Source organism: Equus asinus, chromosome 20 (assembly GCF_041296235.1).
Source record: "Equus asinus isolate D_3611 breed Donkey chromosome 20, EquAss-T2T_v2, whole genome shotgun sequence".
NCBI lineage: Eukaryota > Metazoa > Chordata > Mammalia > Perissodactyla > Equidae > Equus > Equus asinus.
In genome coordinates, this window is record NC_091809.1 from 38250962 (window position 1) to 38272062 (window position 21101).

The 21101-nt window shown below is 39.5% G+C and overlaps 1 protein-coding gene across 1 annotated transcript; it reads left to right on the forward strand.

Moving 5' to 3' along the window:
- The first annotated feature begins 1251 nt into the window (after nucleotides 1–1251).
- Nucleotides 1252–6291, forward strand: LOC106836043 (acrosomal protein SP-10). The gene is made up of 6 exons (XM_070491495.1): nucleotides 1252–1327; nucleotides 3434–3464; nucleotides 3615–3711; nucleotides 3772–3955; nucleotides 5309–5428; nucleotides 6167–6291. Exons 1-6 carry the CDS (start codon nucleotides 1252–1254, stop codon nucleotides 6289–6291), a joined length of 633 nt encoding a protein of 210 aa, XP_070347596.1.
- Nucleotides 6292–21101: the final 14810 nt, after the last annotated feature.

Genomic DNA, 21101 nt, shown 5'->3' on the forward strand with positions numbered 1-21101 from the left:
TGGCAAACTGCTGTAGGTACTGGGGATACAACAGTGATCAAGACAGACAAGGACCCTGCTTTCAAGGAGCTTAGAATCCAGTGGGGGAGACAAACATTAAACAAATAATTATGAGTGATAAATACATCTATTCTAGATCCAGCTTTCACTGGTATGTGTAACAAAGTGGTCCAAGAGAGGTGGGCAGGGGAGAAGTAGGAGATAAGGGCTAAGAGATCTCTGCTACCCAATCTCCAAAAGTTCTAGCTTTATGCCAGGTGGATGCTTCACCACATCCATCTTCTCAGCTCGGTTACCCCTTTGATAGAAGTTTCAGCTCAAGGCACAGCTTTCAACTATCCCTTGTTGATCCCTTTTCTGTACCCATATCATGTAAATTCTCCCTAGTTACCCATTTGAGTTTGCCTTCTGTTTCCTGCCAAAGCCATGATTGATACAGGCCTTAACGAAAAGATCGTTTACTGAAGTGGGCACGGTTAAGGGAACAAAAAGAAGGAAAGTTGAGGCATCTAGGTTTTAGCAACAGCAAGAAACCATCATCATCCCTAGGCCTAAGGAAGCAGGGGAAGGAATATATGTTACCATAGCTTGGTTGAGAGCTAGAATCATGGAAGAGAGGGCACCCAACAGAAGCTTTGTCATGTAAAGACCCAGCCAGTGTCAGAACTGTGGCAGGAAGGGAATAGGAAGAATAAATACTTCAATTTTAGTGTCACTCTCTCTCTGAATCTGTTTCCCTCCTCCAGTCATCCATTGGCTAAACCCAATCTGAAGCTAAACCCAACCACCACTTAGGCGATCAAGTCAATGGAGGTAAGCCTTCTGGGGTACAGAGCCAAAACAAGGCTGATTTAGAGAACCAAACAGAAAATAACCAGCCAATCACACCTCACTGTCAAGAACACTTTAAAAGGAGAGTAGATATCTTTTAAAATTTATTATAAACAGTATATGTTATTTTGGTAATAAGATATTTTTTTTTTAAGATAGGGCAGAATGCCCCACACACCACCTTACACATGGAAAATTAGCCTTCACTGGTACAATTTGCTATGGGTTGTCAGAGGGCCAACCCACCTAAAAGGCTTCATGAGAACCTCAGAGCACAACCCATTGTGAGGTAACATGGGTTGTTTCTGAGGTTCTAGAATTCCCAGAAGCTGTAACTCAGCATTGGGAGCTTCTTCTCACAGTTTTTCTCCACAGCTCTTGGGTGCCCCACATAACGGTCCCCTCCTTCCCAAAATCCAGATGAAGAAGTTTCTCTTACTAATGAGCCTTTATCTGCTCGGATATGCCAGAGGTGAGTCCTCCACCTGGGCTTTGGGTGGATATGTAAGAGACCTCTTTAAAGTGTTTCAGCCCTTGAAGAAGAAAGACCAATATCTTGGTTACCCGAATCAATCTGACTCAGAAACAAGCTCAACTCTGAGAGCTCCTGAACCAGTTGATTCCTCCTAGTTATGGCTTTACCATCAGAGGGGCCCACTGGCCTGGCACAGTCTCATTCCTACTTCTTTCAGCCACTCAATATTTGTACCCAATGCTCTGTGAGATGAGGAGATAGGTCTAGGTGTGCTGCAGAAGTCCAATGAAGGTTTGTCACAATGAACTGAGTATGAGGGATCTTTGTGTAGTTAATGTGCCAAAGAAAGACATAAGGAGATGGGAATGTGATGTGCGCAGAAAGCCGTCTCACAACACAGCAGGACTATGGGCCAGAGACCTTACAAGTCTCTCCTTCATGGCTATGTTCTATGCATCCAGGTGTCTGTATTTCCCCTTCCAAGATCCGCATTCATAGTGAGCTGTGTTCCCTCCATCCTCCTACTGGAGAAGAGAGAGGCCATGAGCTCTGAGCTGTCGGTTAAATGACAGTGTTTTCTGCACTGTCAGTTATCAAAGATTTTGTTTTTTGCTTCCTTAGACTTTCAAAAGTTGACTCAGAAACGTAGATACATAGCTACCAGATGTGCCAGCCACGTGGTGAAGCAGTGAGTCATAAACTTTAAGAATGATTAAGAAATTAGTGTGCTTTTTCAACCCTCCTTTCTATATCAGAAATATCTCTTTATTAAAACTTCCAGTAACTATTGAAGAATCAGTCAAGCAGATAATATTTTTATAACAACTTTTTAAAATAAAAACCTCTTAAAAGCCTCACTAAATCTTACCTTTCCTTTGTCAGCATATTCTAATCCTAGTCTTTCAGAAAGTCATTGATTATAACAACTGCAGATTACCCAGAATATATATATTCTATTGCAGGAATCTTACAGAGCTAGAGTACTTTGAAGCCTTAGGCTATCTCAGCCTCAAAGATCCTATAATTCCTCTAAGCTTGTGGCTAGGATGAATAACTCAGTCATCATACTCTACTTGCCCTCTTCTAGGTTACTCAGTCTAATCAAAGAGTAATAATCAAATTGTTTGATGTTACAGTCAATAAAATGAAAGTCGTACTTAAGGAACACTTGTTTGACAGTCACTGATGAGATGGATTAAATGTAGAAGATACCAGCCAGAGAGAATGACCAGCTAAGAGTTTTGTAATTCCTAGTATAATGTGGGGAGGAGAGAAACTAAAATTAATTAAGCACTTAGGCAATGGACTAGGCACATCACAATGTATCTCACTGAACACTCATGACAACTACATGAAGTGCGTGTAAATGGCATGTCACAAGGAATCTCAATTCAGAGATATATAAGCAAAGAATGTCTTTATCTTAATAATTGATAGCAGCTTTGCTTTGAGTCCACAACCCACATGGATTGGGGATTGAGTGTGGGCAAGAACTTGAACTTGCCAAATAAAGGTGTCTTAATCCTTTCTGATAATTTTTGTGTGTTCATTAGATATTTGTCATCTCTAGTTTAAAATATATCTTGTCCAAAGGTTAAAATCTTCCAACCTCAATTTTGGCCAGAATTACTCATCTATTGAAAATGGCTTGCTTTCTCTCTCCCACTTGTATCTCCATTCTTCCTGCCTTTCACACATAAAGGACCTGGAGGGAAGGCTGGTGGTGGACTTCTGATTACATGAGTGATGATACATTGATTTCCTGATGCTGGCTCTGTCAGGGAGGCACATTTCCCCTCAGGTGATTTTGGGACATAGGTGAGCCACCCCTTACCTATGCATTTGTTAATATTGTAGGTCTTAAAATACTTCCTTCAATCCCAGATGTGGTATCTGTGTTTCATCAACATCTCTGTCCTTCATTGTCTCTTGGGTAATTAGTTGACTTCCTCCAACATCTACAATATCTTCAGGTGCCTGATCTAGGCCCACAGGAAACCCAGGAATCCCACAACATTAGCCTGACTTCATAGGGAAGTAGTCTTTACCTCAGACATCTTTCTCTCACTTTCACCATCTCTCTTCTGCTACTTCTCCATGCCAGGAGCATCAGGTCAGTCTGATGAGTCTCCTGGTCCATGGATCACCAAGCTTCAGTGTGGTAATTTTCAGGTGAGTACTTTTCACTTGCAAACCCTTCAGATGGTGAATCTTTATACGAGACTTCTTCAGGCGAGAACACTTTAAGTGAGCATGCTTCAGGCAAGCACGCATCGGTTGAACACACTTCGAGTGAGCACACTGCAAGTGAGCACGCTGTGAGTGAGCATACTGCGGGTGAGCATGCTGCAGGTGAGCACACTGTGGCTGAACATGCTTCAGGTGAGCAGGATGCAGGTGAACACGCTGCAATTGAACACGCTTCAGGTGAGCACGCTGCCGGTGAGCACGTTTCTGGTGAACAGCCTTCAGGTGAACAGCCTTTGGGTGAACAGCCTTCTGGTGAACAGTCTTCAGTTGAACAGGCTTCAGGTGAACTGTCTTCAAGTGAACAGCCTTCAGGTGAACAGGCTTCAGTTGAACAGCCTTCAGGTGAAAAGCCACTGGGTGAACAGCCTTCAGGCAGTCCATCAACAAGCACATTTTCAGGTGAACCACATTTGGATGGATGCTAGTCCTTGACTTCAGGTGGGAAGTAGGCGACACTTCAAGAAACCCAATTTTAAGCAAATAACATAGAGGAAAGAATAGTTCACAAACAGCTCCCCCAAAGACTCTCTTTATAATAACACCGAGAGGTAGGATTCAGGTTTTGTGGGCTCCTGAAAGCTAAACAATTTGGAGGGCCCTCCTTAAGAAAAATAACACAAATACAAAATGCTAGCAGTCCATCCAACTTCACTCTACATGAGAAATTTTGTGTACAAATGCCCACAGCTCCCCTGGAAGGAGCTCATATAAGGCTAACCTTCATGAGCTTCATACTAAATCTGCCTCTTAACAAACTATGTTAGAATGCTTTGCAAACCCCTAGAGATGTCTAGCACTGGAGCTGGTGGCTCCTTGGATTTTTTGTTGTTTGAACACAGAAAGTAAAACACGCAGACACTTTTGTCTGTTAGCTATCGAAATAAGCTCCCAAGACAACTGTAGTTCTTTAGATCTTACTAAAAAGAAATTGCTCAAGGAAGGAAAACAAGATCCAAAGTTTGATGCCTCAAGTTATTACCAAACTCAAATACTTCATTTTTTACCCCATTGCATAAGTAGTTGTATTCCAAATTTTCAGATGAGAGAAGTGAGGCTAACATCATAAGGCTAGAAAGTAGCCAACCTTGGATTCAAACTTAGGTCGGTCAGACTCCAAAGCCCATATGCTTTCTAATTCTTTATGCTTCCTTAACTAGGGAATTGCCAGTGGAGATAGTAAAAAAGGGGAAACAAAAGCATTTCAGAGACTGCCCTTTGTGATAAATTGACCATCAATGAGGTCAGTTTGAAAATGGAGAATGATGCAGACTCTTTACAGGGTTTGCAACATTAGCATATTCTAACATAGCTCATGAATTGGTCAAATTTTACTCCAAGTGTTTGTGCCTTGTGGATAAGTGACAGTATGATGGGGAGTACAAAATATCACGTAATAAATTCTACTTTGCGCCTATTGAGTTAGACATAGCAGAACGGCATTGAATTGTAAATGTCCAGGAAGCCAATGGAGATATGAATTGGAGTAAAAGTCAGTATTAGAGAGGGAAATTTGGGATTCACCAGTGGTGAAAATCATAGATGAGGCAGTAAGAATAAAGGAATTTCCTTTGGTACAGGAAAGAGAATATGCCCTATCAGACACAGGGGTCTCAGATATCCAACAAGAACCAAGAAATGAAATGTATTGTATCCAAGCTGCTTATTGCCCATCATCCCTCCCCAGATGTATGACTCAAGGCTACACACCTGGTCCATAAGGGAATTTCATCAGGCTTTATCTTAAATTTTCAGGCGCCGTTTTAAATTGCCACACATGCTCCTTTATGAACGATCAAGGAAAATGTCTTCGTGGAGAAGGAGTATGCTCCACTCAGAATTCCCAGCAGTGCATGTTAAAGAAGATATTTGAAGGTATGTGGGAACTTCATGAGGCAATCTTTGCCAGAGAACACATTAACCAACCTGAGTCTTGATGAGGAGCAGTTGGGGTGGCAGGGACCTGAGAAGGATCAAGCTGTGATTCCCCAGAAACTTGGAGATTCAGAAGAACCTTATCCTTTCAAGAATTAAGAGTAGAATTCCAGCTGCTGATAGAAAGGTAGAGGCCCTTTCCAATAGGTCTACAATGTCTTAAAAGGAGGCAGGTAGACTGGCTGTCTATTCCTGTTAAATGTGTGAGATGCCCCTCGAGCCATTAAGACATTGACTGTAAGCTTAGGACTGTGTCTATCTTGCTCATGGCTATATATTCCTAGCACTTAGCACAATGCGCAGAACATGGGAGGCATTTAGTAAATACTGAATAAATCAATAAACTAATAAACAATTGTCTATCAGTCTGTGTTCACAGTTTGCCAGACCTATCTGAGTACATTCTCACATGTCTCCACACTTATTCCTCATCCCCAAAATAAGGGATCTTAGTTACTTACATTCCATGAACCACACTGCCTGACTTCCCTTGTGGTTTGTCTGGTCCCTCTCTAAAGGGAGGGGGCAACTGATGGGGGAAGGGCCCAGAAGGGGAGAGGGAAGAACAAGTTGGAGGTCTTGGTTGTGCCTGTATGGGGACACTGGGGACCATCGATGAAGGCTAAAGCTGGAGGAGGAAGCCTTCCACTCACTGCAGTGTGTCTCTGATTCTTTCAGGTGGAAAACTCCAATTCATGGTTCAGGGGTGTGAGAACATGTGCCCATCTATGAACCTCTTCTCCCACGGAACCAGGATGCAAATTATATGCTGTCAGAATGAGTCATTCTGCAACAAGATCTAGAAGCCTGTACCCTTGCTTCCTGCTCTGACTCAGGCAGCAAAAATTCTCCATCACCTTACTGGGCTCAATTTATAGTTAGTTTTTTCCCCAGTCAACATCTGATCACATTTGCCTCTGCCTGAGTGTCAGACAGTATGCTCAAGTATCTTTTCTCCTCTATCCATGCTCTGTTACACATTCTTCTCTGTCCTCTGTCTTCTCTGTTCCCCAAACCCATCTCTCAACATTCTTTTCTTTTTTAATAAACACTGCATGGTTAAAGAATATAGACTCCAGACAGACTTCTTTTCCCATTGGCCAGTTTCAGGGTCAGCTTGAGCTTGCTTCCACTCTACACACTGAAGTGGATGCATTCCATATATGTCAAAGCGAAGGGGTCCACCAGGTCAGAGACCAGAAAGAGGAATGCAAAGTAGGGATTAACCTCTTCTGAGTTTAAACAATATTGTGAATCCTTCTTTCTGACCCCCCTCAACCTTTCCATCCCTATAGAAACCCCACCCCCTTCTACTTACCATAGTGTCCAAAACTCAAACCCTTCTTTGGCTCTTGAGAGTTTTCAGTCTTCAAGAGCCTACTCCTAAGTACTAAGTATAACAAGAAAATGTCTCCTTTTTATTTACTTGCTAAATAAATATGTAGCAGGTCATAATGCTTAAATCTTTTCCTCACACACAGAGTTATTGGATCATCTCAGCATAGAGGGGAAGGCAGGTGAAAATACTGTAATAGTTCCTCTCACCTTGTATGAGTCTTATGTTCTTCAAGATGCATTCATATGCATGGTCTCATCTGATCCTCAGAAAAGAACCCAGAGAGGTAGCCAGGAAAGATAGCATCATCCTTATTTTATAAAGAAGGAGATAATGACATACAGATGTTTTATTTATTCACACTCCATGTTATTCCAAACTCGCCAAGGTTACAGAGCTATTGTGAGCCAGGGCCAGATTTCAGAACCAAATCTGCATCTCAGTCTGAGCTGCTTCTACTACACTATGAATATGAGTCAGAATGGTTCTGTCGAGACCAAAATCAATCCTCTCCTCCTACACAAGCTCATCTCCTTTCAGCCATTGCTCCTCCATACCTGTTTAAAAGCTCCTCAGATCAGCTGGGTGGTCTTAACAGTGTCTTTTGAAGAGCAAAAGCCTTTAATTTTTATAAAATCCTATTTATCAATTTTTTCTTTTGTGGATAGGGCTTTTGATTTCATGCCTAAGAATTCCTAGAATAGTACACCAAGAAACAAATTCTACTATAGGTAAAGTTTCAAAATTATATAATATACAGACACACACATTATGGTCCCTCCCCACAAAACATATTGGTAACAGGCTCTTCACTGGCAATAACCGTAGACTGGAAGACAATGGAACTTATCTTCACATTTCTTTTCTTCTTTTAAGGACATTAGCCCTTTATTTATTTTTATTTATCTATTTTTTGGTGAGGAAGATTGGCCCTGAGCTAACATCTGTAACCAATCTTCCTCTATATTGTAGTGGGATGCTGCCACAGCATGGCTCAACGAGCAGTGTGTAGGTCCACACCTGGGATCCAAATCTGTGAACTCTGGGCTGCCAAAGTGGAGCGTGCCAACTTAACCACTACACCACCAGCCCCTCTTTTTTTTTTTTTAACAATAATTTATTAGTATCTTAGATTTCTCAGCATATAACTTTAATTTCCATTGTCTAAAACTCAATGACGCTTACATTCATATTTATTTTTTATATGGAATATTGAAATTGACAACACATTTAAAAGTTGCTTTTACTCTAATAGAGAAATACAAGCCACGGTTATTATTTTCACCCATGGATTTAAGTATGTAGGTATTTGCTTTGAACCAAATGAATGGACTGGGCACTCACTTCAGATGTGTATTTCCATGATGATTATAAACATAATCATGAGTGTGAATAGGGAAATAACTAGCATTTATAGAACATGTACTTTGTGCCATGCAATGCATTTAGCAGTTTTACCTATGCTCTCTTTTTTAATCCTGAAAAAAATCTTACAAAAATGTTAAGATTACAGGATCCTAATCAAGACAGACTGGAGAGTTTTGCCACAGCTGAAACAAATGGTGGCAGCCCAGAGACATTCAGGCTCCTTTTCAAATTTTGGAGTGAAAATTATTTTGAACATATAGTTGAATCCCTGGATAAACTGGCATTCAAAATTATAGGCCAAAAACCTGGAACTAAAATCCCAAATTCTCAACTTGAAATATAGTTTACCAGGGGGAAGGAAGAGAAATGAAATCCTACTAACAATATTGATACCTTTTTTTGAAGGAAGGGGATACATATTAGCTAAATCTATTAGCTATATATGTTGAGGAAACAACATAAATTCAAATATGCTGTTAAAATTTAAGGGGAGGGGAGGTCTGACTTCCGTTAATGGTGAAATAGTTTGGTTGAACTAACCCTCCTTCAGATAACAATTATAAATTCTGGACAAAAAATAAGAATTAACTGAAAGTTCCTCAAAAGGGCCTGGAGAGAAGTCACACCTAAAAATATAGGAAGAGTGCTAAGTGAGATTTGCAGGTCTGTGGGTTTATTCCTGAGGGTACTTCTCAATCCACATATTACATGGTGGCAAAAATCTAATTTACTGGTTTGAGGGTTCAGAGAATATAGTTTGGGGCTGGCAGAGCAGCTGTAAAATTGGGAAGAAATCCTGGAAAGAAATGAGCCACAGAAGACCCAAAGCTTGAGTATAAACTGTGACCAAATTCTTGGCTGATCAATGACTCCACAGGCTCAACAACAATAGCAGCTGGAAGCTGAAAGAACTGAGTAGAGATTTTAGCTGCTGTCCACCTCAAAGATGGCAGAGTTTAGAGTTCAAATCAACCCAAGTTAATTCCCTACTGGAACAAAAGTCAACACTCTTCAGAGGAACATACAGAATCCAGAATATCTGCAAATGCATCATTTACAATGTCCACTATATAATAAAAAATTACTAGACATAGAAAAAACAAGAAATTATGACTTATAGACAAGGAAAAAAACCCAATACTGACCCCAAGATGAACCAGATGTTGGAATTAGTGAGCAAAAGTAATAAGCAACTATCAGAGATATGTTCAAGAACCTAAAGGAAAATAGTGTCATACTAATAAACAGATAGTGAATCTCAACATAGAAACTAAAACTTCAAAAAAGAACCAAATGGAAATTTTAGAACTGAAAAGTACAATAACTGAAAAAAACACTAGGTGGTTTTAACAGTATATTGGAGACCACATAAAAGATAGAAATCTGAAGATAGAGCAATAGAAATTAACCAATCTGAAAAACAGAGAAAAAAAATTTTTTTAATGAACAAAACCTTAATGACTCGTGGGACAATACCAAGCAACATAACACATAAGTAATTGGAATCCCAGAAGAATATGAAGAGATAATGAGACAGAAAAAGCATCAAAGAAATAATGGCCAAAATTTTCTCAAATTGGATGAAAAACATAAACTTATGCATCTAAGAAGCTCAGCAAACTGAAGGTAGGATAAATGTAAAGAAAAATACTTAGGCACATACTAGTCAAATTACTGAAAGATAAACAGAAAAACTCAAAATTGGTCCAAACAAAAGATACATTAAATAGGTACATAGGGGAACACTGATACAAATCTTGACTGACTCCTCATCAGAAACAATGGAGAGCAGAAAACAAAGGAATGATAGGTTTAAAGCCATAAAAGAAAAAAGATCTGTCAGCCAAATGTTATAAATAAGACAATGATCCTTCAAAACTGAAGGTAACAAAGACATTTTCATATAACCAAAAACTAAGAAAACTCACAACTAACAGACCTGCACAACAAACGTTAAAGGAATTTCTTTGCACTAAAGGAAAAGGACACCAGATGGAAACTCTGATCTATAGGAAGAAATGTAAAGACCTAGAGATAGTAAATATGTAGGTAAATTTAAGACATGTATACTATTTCTTTTCCTGATTTTAAAAGCCAAGCCTGCTTAAAGCTAAAATTATTTTTCATGTAGATATGATATATATGACAATAACAGCAAAAAGGATAGGAGAGCTAACTGGGACTCCACTTTTGAAATATTCTTATTTTTAAGTGAAGTAGTGCAATACTAATGTTAATTCAACTGTGATAAAATATAGTAATCCTTACAGAAACATCACTTTAGAAAATACAGAAAGATATAGCTAAAAAGCCAAGAGGAAAATTAAAATGAAATACTAAAAAACATTTGATTAACTCAAATAAAGGCAGAAAGGGAAGATCAAAAAAACAATAATTAGTTGGGCCAAACTGAAGTACCAAAATGGTAAACAAAAATCCAAATATCACTAATTGAGAAGGACACATCGTCATTACAGTGGTCTTCCTATCAAAAATGCATAACCTGAATCTAATTTTGTGAAATCAGACAAAACAAAATTTAGCAAAATTATCTGAAATAACTTGCCCATAATCTTCAAAAATGTCAAGGTCAAGAAATACAAAGAGGAAATTTCTAAATTAAAGGAGAATAAGAATATATGAAAACCATGCAAGATCCTAACTTAAACATAAGGCAACAGGAAAATTTTTTATAAAGAATATTATAGGGACAATTGACAAAATTTGAATATACACTACCAACTAGAGAACAGTATTATATCGGTGTTAAATTTCCTGATTTCTATAAACTAAACTAGGTTGTTTATGAGAAAGTCCTTATTCTTAGGAAATACATATTGAGTTATTCAGAGGAAAAATAACATCAATTAAGAATTAATCATTGGAAAGACTACTTGGACTAATCGTCACACTGAAAAAAATAACTAAAAATACTGGAAAATTTTAAAATATCTTAAAAGATCCACAAAACTGGAGTGAGATCAGCATCATGGTGGAGTGAACTTGCCTGGGCCTCTCTCCCCTCCAACATACAACTAAAAGGGACATCCATAGTCCAACAGAAGACACGCTAACAACACAGAAAGCTTGGAGAGACAAGCAGCCACATGACAGAGGGTGGATAGGCTGGAGTTCCCCTCGGAGGAGCTGGAACAGGGTAAGAGAGAACTTCACTCCCTTCCCTAAAGACTGCAATCACTGCCACGGGAGGATCCGTGAGGGAAGGAGCAGGGTAGGGGTCGCTTGTTCACAGGATCACCCAGGACTCCCGAGGGCCCTTGCAGCCTAGAGGGAAGCCCTCTAACAGGGAGAAAGCTTTCACACGGGGTGACCTCATTAAGCCAAGACCCCAGGAGAGCAGATAGTGAGAAACTCCAGACTGCATGCAGGAGAAAGCGACCCTCTCCCTCCCACGACATGCCATCTCGGCTGAGGGCAGAGGGCTCAGAACATGTGGCTCTTGATCTCCACTGTGTGGCAATAGGCTGTAACTGCAACCAAATAATATCAGAATGAGAAAGAGCCAACCTTCCAACATCAGACACTACATCAAATCTCCAGACTAGAGAGAAAATGACAAGCACCCAGAACTCAGTCCTGAGGACACAGAAATAGTTAAGCTAAACGACAATGAATTTAAAATAGCTATCATCAGGGGCTGGCCTTGTGGCCGAGTGGTTAAGTTCGCACGCTCCGCTGCAGGCAGCCCAGTGTTTCGTTGGTTCGAATCCTAGGTGCAGACATGGCACTGCTCATCAAACCACACTGAGGCAGCATCCCACATGCCACAACTAGAAGGACCCACAATGAAGAATATACAACTATGTACTGGGGGGTTTGGGGAGAAAAAGGAAAAAAATAAAATCTTTAAAGAAAAAAAAAGGGGCTGGCTCCATGACCAAGTGGTTAAGTTTGCATGCTTCGCTGTGGCGGCCCAGGGTTCGGATCCTGGGAGCGGACATGGCACCGCTCGTCAGGCCACGTTGAGGCGGCATCCCACATCCCACAACCAGAAGGACCTGCAACTAAGATATACAACTATGTACCGGGGGGTTGGGGGGTGGTTTGGGAAATAAATCAGAAAAACAAAAAAAAGATTGGCAACAGTTGTCAGCTCAGGTGCCAATCCTTAAAAAAAAAAATTTAAAAAAAAGGAAGATTGGCAACAGTTGCCAGCCTAGGTGCCAATCTTAAAAAAAAAAAAATTAAAAAAAAAAATAGCTATCATCAAAAACCTGAAAGAGGTAGAAGAGAATGTAGAGAAACAATTTAATGAGTTCAGGAAAACTCAATCACAAAAGAGATTGAAACTATAAAGAATCAATCAGAAATATTAGAGATGGAAGAGATAAAACAAAATACAGATTCCCTGAATGCTCGAGTGGACATCATACAGGAGAGAATCAGCATAATCAAAGATAGACATGTTGGAATGCTCCAGACAGAGGAGGAGAGAGAACTAAGAAGAAATGAAGAAAGTCTCTGAGAAATATCCAACTCAATGAAGAAATGCAACATAAGAATTGTAGGTAATTAGAAGGTGAAGAGGATAATGGAGCAGAAAGTGTGTTCAAAGAAATAATAGTAGAGAGCTTCCCAAATCTAGGGAAAGAGATGGAAATATATGTGGAAGAAGCTTCCAGATCTCCTAGATTTGTCAATGTAAAAAGACCTACTGCAAGGCATATAGTAGTGAAACTGGCAAAAATGAATGACAAAGAAAGAATACTAAGGGAAGAAAGGCAGAAGAAAATAACCTACAAAGGAACCCCTATCAGGCTTTCAGCAGATTTCTCTGCAGAAACCTGACAAGCTAGGAGAGAATGGAATGACATATTCAAAACTTTAAAAGACAAGAATCCAGCCAAGAATACTCTATCCAGCAAAAATAGCCTTCAGATATGAGGGAGAAATTAAATCATTCCCAGACAAACAAAAGCTAAGGGACTTCATAGCCACGAGACACCCCCCTCCCCACAAGAAATCCTCAAGAGGGCCCTCATACCTAAAAAAAGAAATAAAGGGAGAAAGGGGTCACAAAACACAGAGTAAGGAGAAAAATAGGTAGACAGAATCAGAACAGGATAGCAAATATTCAACTATAGCATTAGGCTAAAGAGAAGGAAACATCAAAAACAAAGACAATATTGTCACTTTAACCACAAACTCACAACACAAGTTGGAATAAGATATGAGACAAACAACTTAGGAGGGGAGGAGGAAAGGGACTGAATGAGTTTAGACTAAGGAAATAAGAGGCCATCAGAAAATGGACTATCTTATACACAAGATTCTGAATACAAACTTCAGGGTAGCCACTAAACAAAAAAGTAGAACAGAGATGCAAAATATAAATAAGGAAAAAACAAACACATCATAAAAAACTATATAATTCAAAGGGTAGACCAAAAAACACAGGACGAAAAACAAAGGAAAGGCAGGAAAACCAGAAAACAAGTGATATAATGACAGCATTAAGCCCTCATACATCAATAATCACCCTAAATGTAAATGGATCAAATTCTCCAAGAAAAAGACACAGAGTGGTGAGATGGATTAAAGAACAAGATCCAACAACATGCCGTCTCCAGGAAACACACCTCAGCTCCAATGACAAACACAGACTCAGAGTGAAGGTGTGGAAGACGATATTCCAAGCTAATGGCAAACAAAATAAAGCAGGTGTCGCAATACTTATATCAGACAAAGTAGACTTCAAGATAAGAAGGTAAAGAGAGACAAAGAGGGGCCCCGTGGCCAAGTGGTTGAGTTCATGTGACCCACTTTGGCAGCCCAGAGTTTTGCTGGTTCGGATCCTGGGCGTGGACATGGTACCACTCATCAGGCCATGCTGAGTCGGTGTCCCACATGCCACAACTAGATGGGCCCACAACTAAAATATACAACTATGTACTGGGGGGCTTTGGGGAGAAAAAGAAGAAAAAAAAAAAAAGGTTGGCAACAGTTGTTAGGTCAGGTGCCAATCTTTAAAAAAAAAAAAGAGAGAGACAAAGAGGGGGAGTATATAATGATCAAAGGGACACTTCATCAAGAAAAAAAATAATGCTTATAAATATCTATGCACCCAACAGGGAGCAACAAAGTTCATAAAGCAACTATTAACAAACCTAAAAGAAGATATTAAAAATAACAAAATAGGGGCCAGCCCCGTGGTTGAGTTGTTAAGTTCATGTGCTTCACTTCGGCAGCTCAGGATTTCTCTGGTTCGGATCCTGGGTGCAGACATGGCACTGCTCATCAGGCCACGTTGAGGCAGCATCCCACATGCCACAACTGGAAGGACCCATAACTAAAATATACAGCTGTGTACTGGGGGGATTTGGGGAGAAAAAGCAAAAAAAGAGATGGGCAACAGTTGTTAGCTCAGGTGCCAATCTTTAAAAGACAACAAAATCACAATAATAGTAGGGGACCTCAACACCCCAATCACATCAATGGACAGATCATCCAGACAGAAAATCAAGAAGGAAACAGTGGAATTAAATGAAAAGCTAAACAAGTTGGATGTAATAGACATATATAGAACACTCCATCCAAAAACAGCAGAATACACATTCTTCTCAACTGTGCATGGGACGTTCTCAAGGATAGGCCATATGTTGGGAAACAAGGCAAGCCCCTATAAAATTAAAAAAATTGAAATAATAACAAGCATCTTTTCCAGTCATAATGCTATAAAGCTAGAAATGAATTACAAGAAAAAAGCTGAGAAAGGGACAAAGATGTGGAGACTAAACAACATGCAATTGAACAAGCAATGGATCATTGAAGAAATTAAAGGAGAAATAAAAAAATATCTGGAGACAAATAAAAATGACAACATACCATACCAACTCATATGGGATGCAGCAAAAGCTGTAGTAAGAGGGAAATTCATCACAATACAGGCACACCTTAACAAACAAGAACAATCCCAGATAAGCAAACTCAAATTACACCTAACTGAATTAGAATAAGAACAAACAAAGCCCAAAGTCAGCAGAAGGAGAGAAATAATAAAAATCAGAGCAGAAATAAATGCTATTGAAACAAAAAAGGCGGTAGAAAGGATCAATGAAACAAAGAGAGAGTTCTTTGAGAAGATAAACAAAATTGACAAACCCCTAGCCAGATTTACAAAGAAAAAAAGAAAGCTCAGATAAACAAAATTAGAAATGAAAGAGGAGAAATAACAACAGACTCCACAGAAATACAACAGATTATAAGAGAATACTATGAAAAACTATATGCCAACAAAATGGATAACCTAGAGGAAATGGATAAATTCTTAGACTCTTACCACCTCCCAAAGCTAAGTGAAGAAGAAGCAGACAATCTGAATAGACCAATCACAAGGAAAGAGATTAAAACCATAATCAAACGCATGCCAAAGAATAAAACCGCAGGACCAGATGGCTTTCCTGGGGAATTTTACCAAACTTTCAGAGAGGATTTAATACCTATCCTTCTGAAAGTATTCCAAAAAATTAGGGAAGATGGAACACTTCCTAGCACATTCTACAAGGCCAACATCACTATGATACCAAAGCCTCACAAGGACAGCACAAAAAAGGAGAACTACAGGCCAATATCACTAATGAACATAGATGCAAAAATCCTTAACAAAATTTTGGCAAACCAAATTCAGCAATACATCAAAAGAATCATACATCATGATCAAGTGGGATTCATACCAGGGACATAGGGATGGTTTAACATCCGCAAATCAATCAACATGATACACTACATCAACAAATTGAGGAATAAAAACCACATGATCATCTCACTAGATGCAGAGAAAGCATTTGACAAGATCCAACAGCCATTTATGATAAAAACTCTTAAGAAAATGCGAATATAAGGAAATTACTCAACGTAATAAAGGCCATACATGACAAACTCACAGCCAACATCATAGTCAATAGGCAAAAACTGAGCACCATCCCCCTGAGAACAGGAACAAGACAAGGATGCCCACTATCACCACTCTTATTCAACATAGTACTGGAGGTTTTGGCCAGAGCAATTAGGCAAGAGAAAGGAATAAAAGGAATCCAAGGGGCCGGCCCAGAGGCACAGCAGTTAAGTTTGCACGTTCTGCTTCTCTGCGGCCGGGATTCGTCAGTTCGGATCCCGGGTGCGGACATGGCACTGCTTGGCAGGCCATGCTGTGGTAGGCATCCCACATATAAAGTAGAGGAAAAGGGGCACAACGTTAGCTCACGGCCAGTCTTCCTCAGCAAAAAGAGGAGGACTGGCAGTAGTTAGCTCAGGGCTAATCTTCCTCAAAAAAAAAAAAAAAAGGAATCCAAATAGGGTGCGAAGATGTGAAACTCGCTGTTTGCAGATGACATGATCTTATATATAGAAAACCCTAAAGAATCCATCAGAAAACTAACAGAAATAATTACCTAAAGTAAAGTTGCAGGGTACAGAAGCAACTTACAAAAATCAGTTGCTTTTCTATACTCCAATAACGAACTTACAGAAAGAGAACTCAAGAATACAATTCCATTTGCAATTGCAATTAAAATAATAAAAGTACCTATGAATAAATTTAACCAAGGAAGTGAAGGATTTATACAATGAAAACTATAAGACATTACTGAAAGAAATTGATAATGACATAAAGAGATGGAAAGAGATTCCTTGCTCATGGATTGGAAGAACAAACATGGTTAAAATATCCATACTACCCAAAGCAATCTATAGATTCAATGCAATCCCTATCAGAATCCCAATGACATTCTTCACAGAAATAGAGCAAAGAACCCTAAAATTCATATGGGGCAACCAAAGACCCCAAATTGCTAAGGCAATCATGAGAAAAAAGAACAAAGCTGGAGGTATCACAATCCCCGACTTCAAAACGTCCTACAAAGCCACAGTGATCAAGACAGCATGGTACTGGTACAAAAACAGGCACACAGATCAATAGATCAGAACTGAAAGCCCAGAAATAAAACCACACAGCTACAGACAGCTAATCTTTCACAAAGGTGCCAAGAACATAAAATGGAGAAGAGATAATCTCTTCATTAAATGGTGGTGGGAAAACTGGACAGCCACATGCAAAAGGATGAAGGTAGACCACTATCTCATGCCATATACAAAAATAAACTCAAAATGGATCAAAGACTTGAAGATAAGCCCTGAAACTATAAAACTCCTAGAAGAGGGTCAGCCTGGTGGCGCAGCGGTTAAGTTCACACATTCTGCTTTGGCGACCTGGGGTTCGCCAGATCGGATCCTGGGTGCGGACATGGCACCACTTGTCAAGCCATGCTGTGGTAGGCGTCTCACATACAAAGTAGAGGAAGATGGGGACACATGTTAGCTCAGGGCCGGTCTTCCTCAGCAAAAAGAGAAGGATTGGCAGCAGACGTTAGCTCAGGGCTAATATTCCTCATACAAAAAAAAATCCTGGAAGATAATATTGGTAGTACACTCTTTGACATCAAACTAAGAAGGATCTTTTCAAATACCATGTCCTCTCAGACAAGGGAAAAAAGAAAAAAGAAACAAGCGGGAATTCATCAGACTAAAGAGCTTCTGCAAGGCAAAAGAAACTAGAATCAAAACAAAGAGACAACCCACCAATGGGAGAAAATATTTGCAAATCATATATCTGACCAAGGGTTAATCTCCATAATATATAAGGAACTCACACAACTGAGCAATAAAAAAACAAACAACCCAATCAAAACATGGGCAGAGGAGATGAACAGAAATTTTTCCAAAGAACATATACAGATGGCCACTAAACATATAAAAAGATGTTCAACATCACTAACCATCAGGGAAATGCAAATCAAAACTACACCTAAGATACCACGTCATGCCTGTTAAAATGGCTATAATCACCAAGACTAAAAAATAACAAATGTTGGAGAGGATGTGGAGTGAAGGGAATCCTCATATACTGCTGGTGGGAATGCAAACTGGTGCAGCCACTATGGAAAACAGTGTGGAGATTCCACAAAAAGCTAAAAATAGAAATACCCTAGGACCCAGCTATCCCACTACTGGGTACATACCCAAACAATTTGAAATCAATAATCCAATATAACATATGCACTCCTATGTTCATTGCAGCACTATTCACAATAGCCAAGACATGGAAGCAATCAAAGTGCCCATCGACTGATGATTGGATAAAGATGATGTGGTATATATACAATGGAATACTACTCAACCACAAAAAAGACAAATTCATCCCATTTGCAATAACATGGAAGGACCTAGAGGGAATCATGCTAAGCGAAATAAGCCAGTCTGAGAAAGACAAACACTGGATGATTTCACTCACTTGTGGAATATAAACAAATACATGGACAAAGAAAACAGTTCAGTGGTTACCAGGGGAAGGAGGTGGGGGGTGGGCACAGGGAGTGAAAGGAGCACTTATGTGGTGACAGTCAAGAAATATGTACAACTGAAATCTCACATTGAGGTAAACTATTATGAACTCATTTTAAAAAATGCTTAAAAAAAAAGATCCAAAAAACTAACAAGATGGTATGAAACTAACAGGCCAAAGTTAAAAGGAAAACAGAACACAGAAAGTTAAGCAAATGACTGAAGCCACTTTTTCCTTGTGAGCATTTGACAGTTCCAGGAAACTGGAACTTTGTGTGTGTGTGTGTGAGGAAGATTGGTCCTGCACTGACATCTGTTGCCAATTTTCCTCTTTTTGCTTGAGGAAGATTGTTGCTGAGCTAATATCTGTGCCAATCATCCTCTATTTTATGTGGGACAACACCACAGCATGGCTTGATGCAGTGCCAGGTCCACGCCCAGGATGCGAACCTGTGAGCTCCTAGCTGCTGAAGCAGAGCACACAAACTTAACCACTACGCCACTGGCCTGGCTCCCTGAAACTTTTATTATGATGGCCTTATGGGGTTAAAGGAACAGAAATTTAAACCCACAGCCCACACAGAGGTAGAGACCCTCTAGTGGCTATATCCTCAATGTAATGGTGAACCAGAAGTAAACCAGCCCTCTCAGAAAACTGAAGTCCAAATTCCCATTTCTTGAAGAGTACAATAAACCTCAAGTGTTGAACTTTATTTAAAGTGGTTCCAAAGTGGTAATACCTAAAAGTACACAGTAGAAGCAAATGCACATCTTCTCTGGTTGAAGGCTTCTTCATTTCAGGCCCCAATTTATTTCTTAAAAATAATTTTTCAAGGATAATGAGCAGCATATATAAAAGATAAACTAGCATGGAAGAAAGGAAATAATGATGAGTAAGAGTAGAAACAACACACAGATCCACAGAGACTTCAGATTGGAATTTTAAATATATAAAACTATGTACAAGGACTAAAAAAGAAGAAATTATCTGGAATGTGGTACAGAGGCAAAAAGATAAGTGAGAGATTAAGAGACACAGAAGACAGTAAGAAGGTCAAGACAAGTTTAACTGGAATTTGAGAAAAAGAAGAGACCAAAAAATAGGCCACAGGCAATACCTGAGAAGATGGTGATGGAGAGTTTTCCAGAAAAATGAAAGGCAAAAATTCACAGACTGAATATGCCCCACAAATCCCAAGGAAGGTAAATAAACATAAATTTATGCATATACTTAGCATAGTGAAACTGCAGTCACCTCAAACAAAAAGAAAATCTAAAACATTAACCAGAGAGAAAAGAGAGATTCCCTTGAAAAAAACAATAAACTTACAGCTAACTTCTCATCAGCAATAATGGAATGGTATTATCACTGTGCCAAAACAACTACAAGTGCAGAAATCTCTATCAGACAAAAAATATTCCTCAAGAACTAAGGTCAAATACAGCATTTTCAGACAAGTGAAAACTAAGAGTGTTCACCACCAGCAGATCCTCACTAAAAGGAAATTAAGAAAGATAAACTTCAAACAAAAGGAAAATGATCCCAGACAGTCCATAAGAAGGAATTAAGAGCAAAAATATTTGAAAAAATAAAGAAAGAAATATATATGGCTCAATCTACATTATATGAATAAAATAATACTCTCTAAAAGGATTAAAATATATCATATATTTACACTGAAACTTACACCCATTTAAACTTCTGCTTCTGGGAGATGGGATAAACGTACTTTCCCCTATTTCTCCCTCTAAATACAACCCAAACCCTGAACATTTATATATAAAACACAAGAGTCAGAAAGGGGAGACAAGAATTAGACCAGCTAGGAAACTCAGGACCCAAGGAATGACAGAGTGTTGAGTTCCCTGATTTTTTTTTTTAACCTCATATATTCTAGATATGGAGCTGAACAATCCAGGAATCTGGAAGGGCAAAGACAAAAAAAAGCCAACAAAAGCCTCCTATCTCTAAACAAAGAACCAGGTAAGAAGTTATTTGGCAATACAGAAACTTTTAGACAGTAACCACTCTATTACAGCTAAACACAGAAACAACTACAGTCCCACCCCTACCCATGCAAGAGAGGAGACTACACTTCCACCCTAAATAGGTTGTAATTTAGGTGCCCAACACCCCTACTGGGGTTGTGTCAGAGAAGGCCAAGTAAGGAGCCAGGAATTTCATCCCACAAGCTAGTAACAAGACTCTTGCCAAACTGTCAGCACAGGCCACATGGGAAGCCAGGACCTCCACCTCCACTCAGCAATAATGGAGGAGCTTCTGATCCCCAGTGAAGTGATTATCAGAGGAAGTCTAGTGGGAATCAGGACTTTCACCATCACCCAGCAGTAATCAGGCAACACCCCTTTGTAGTATCAGCAGAGACCACATGTGGAGCTGGAATTTCCACCCCTGCAAAGCAGTAAAACAGAGGCCAATGAGGAAGGTGGATATCTACCTCCACCTGATGGTGACAAGGTAATGTCCCCTCTCATTGCTGGAGCAGTGTTGCAAAAAGCCAACTAAAACAAAAGGCTTACATAAGATTC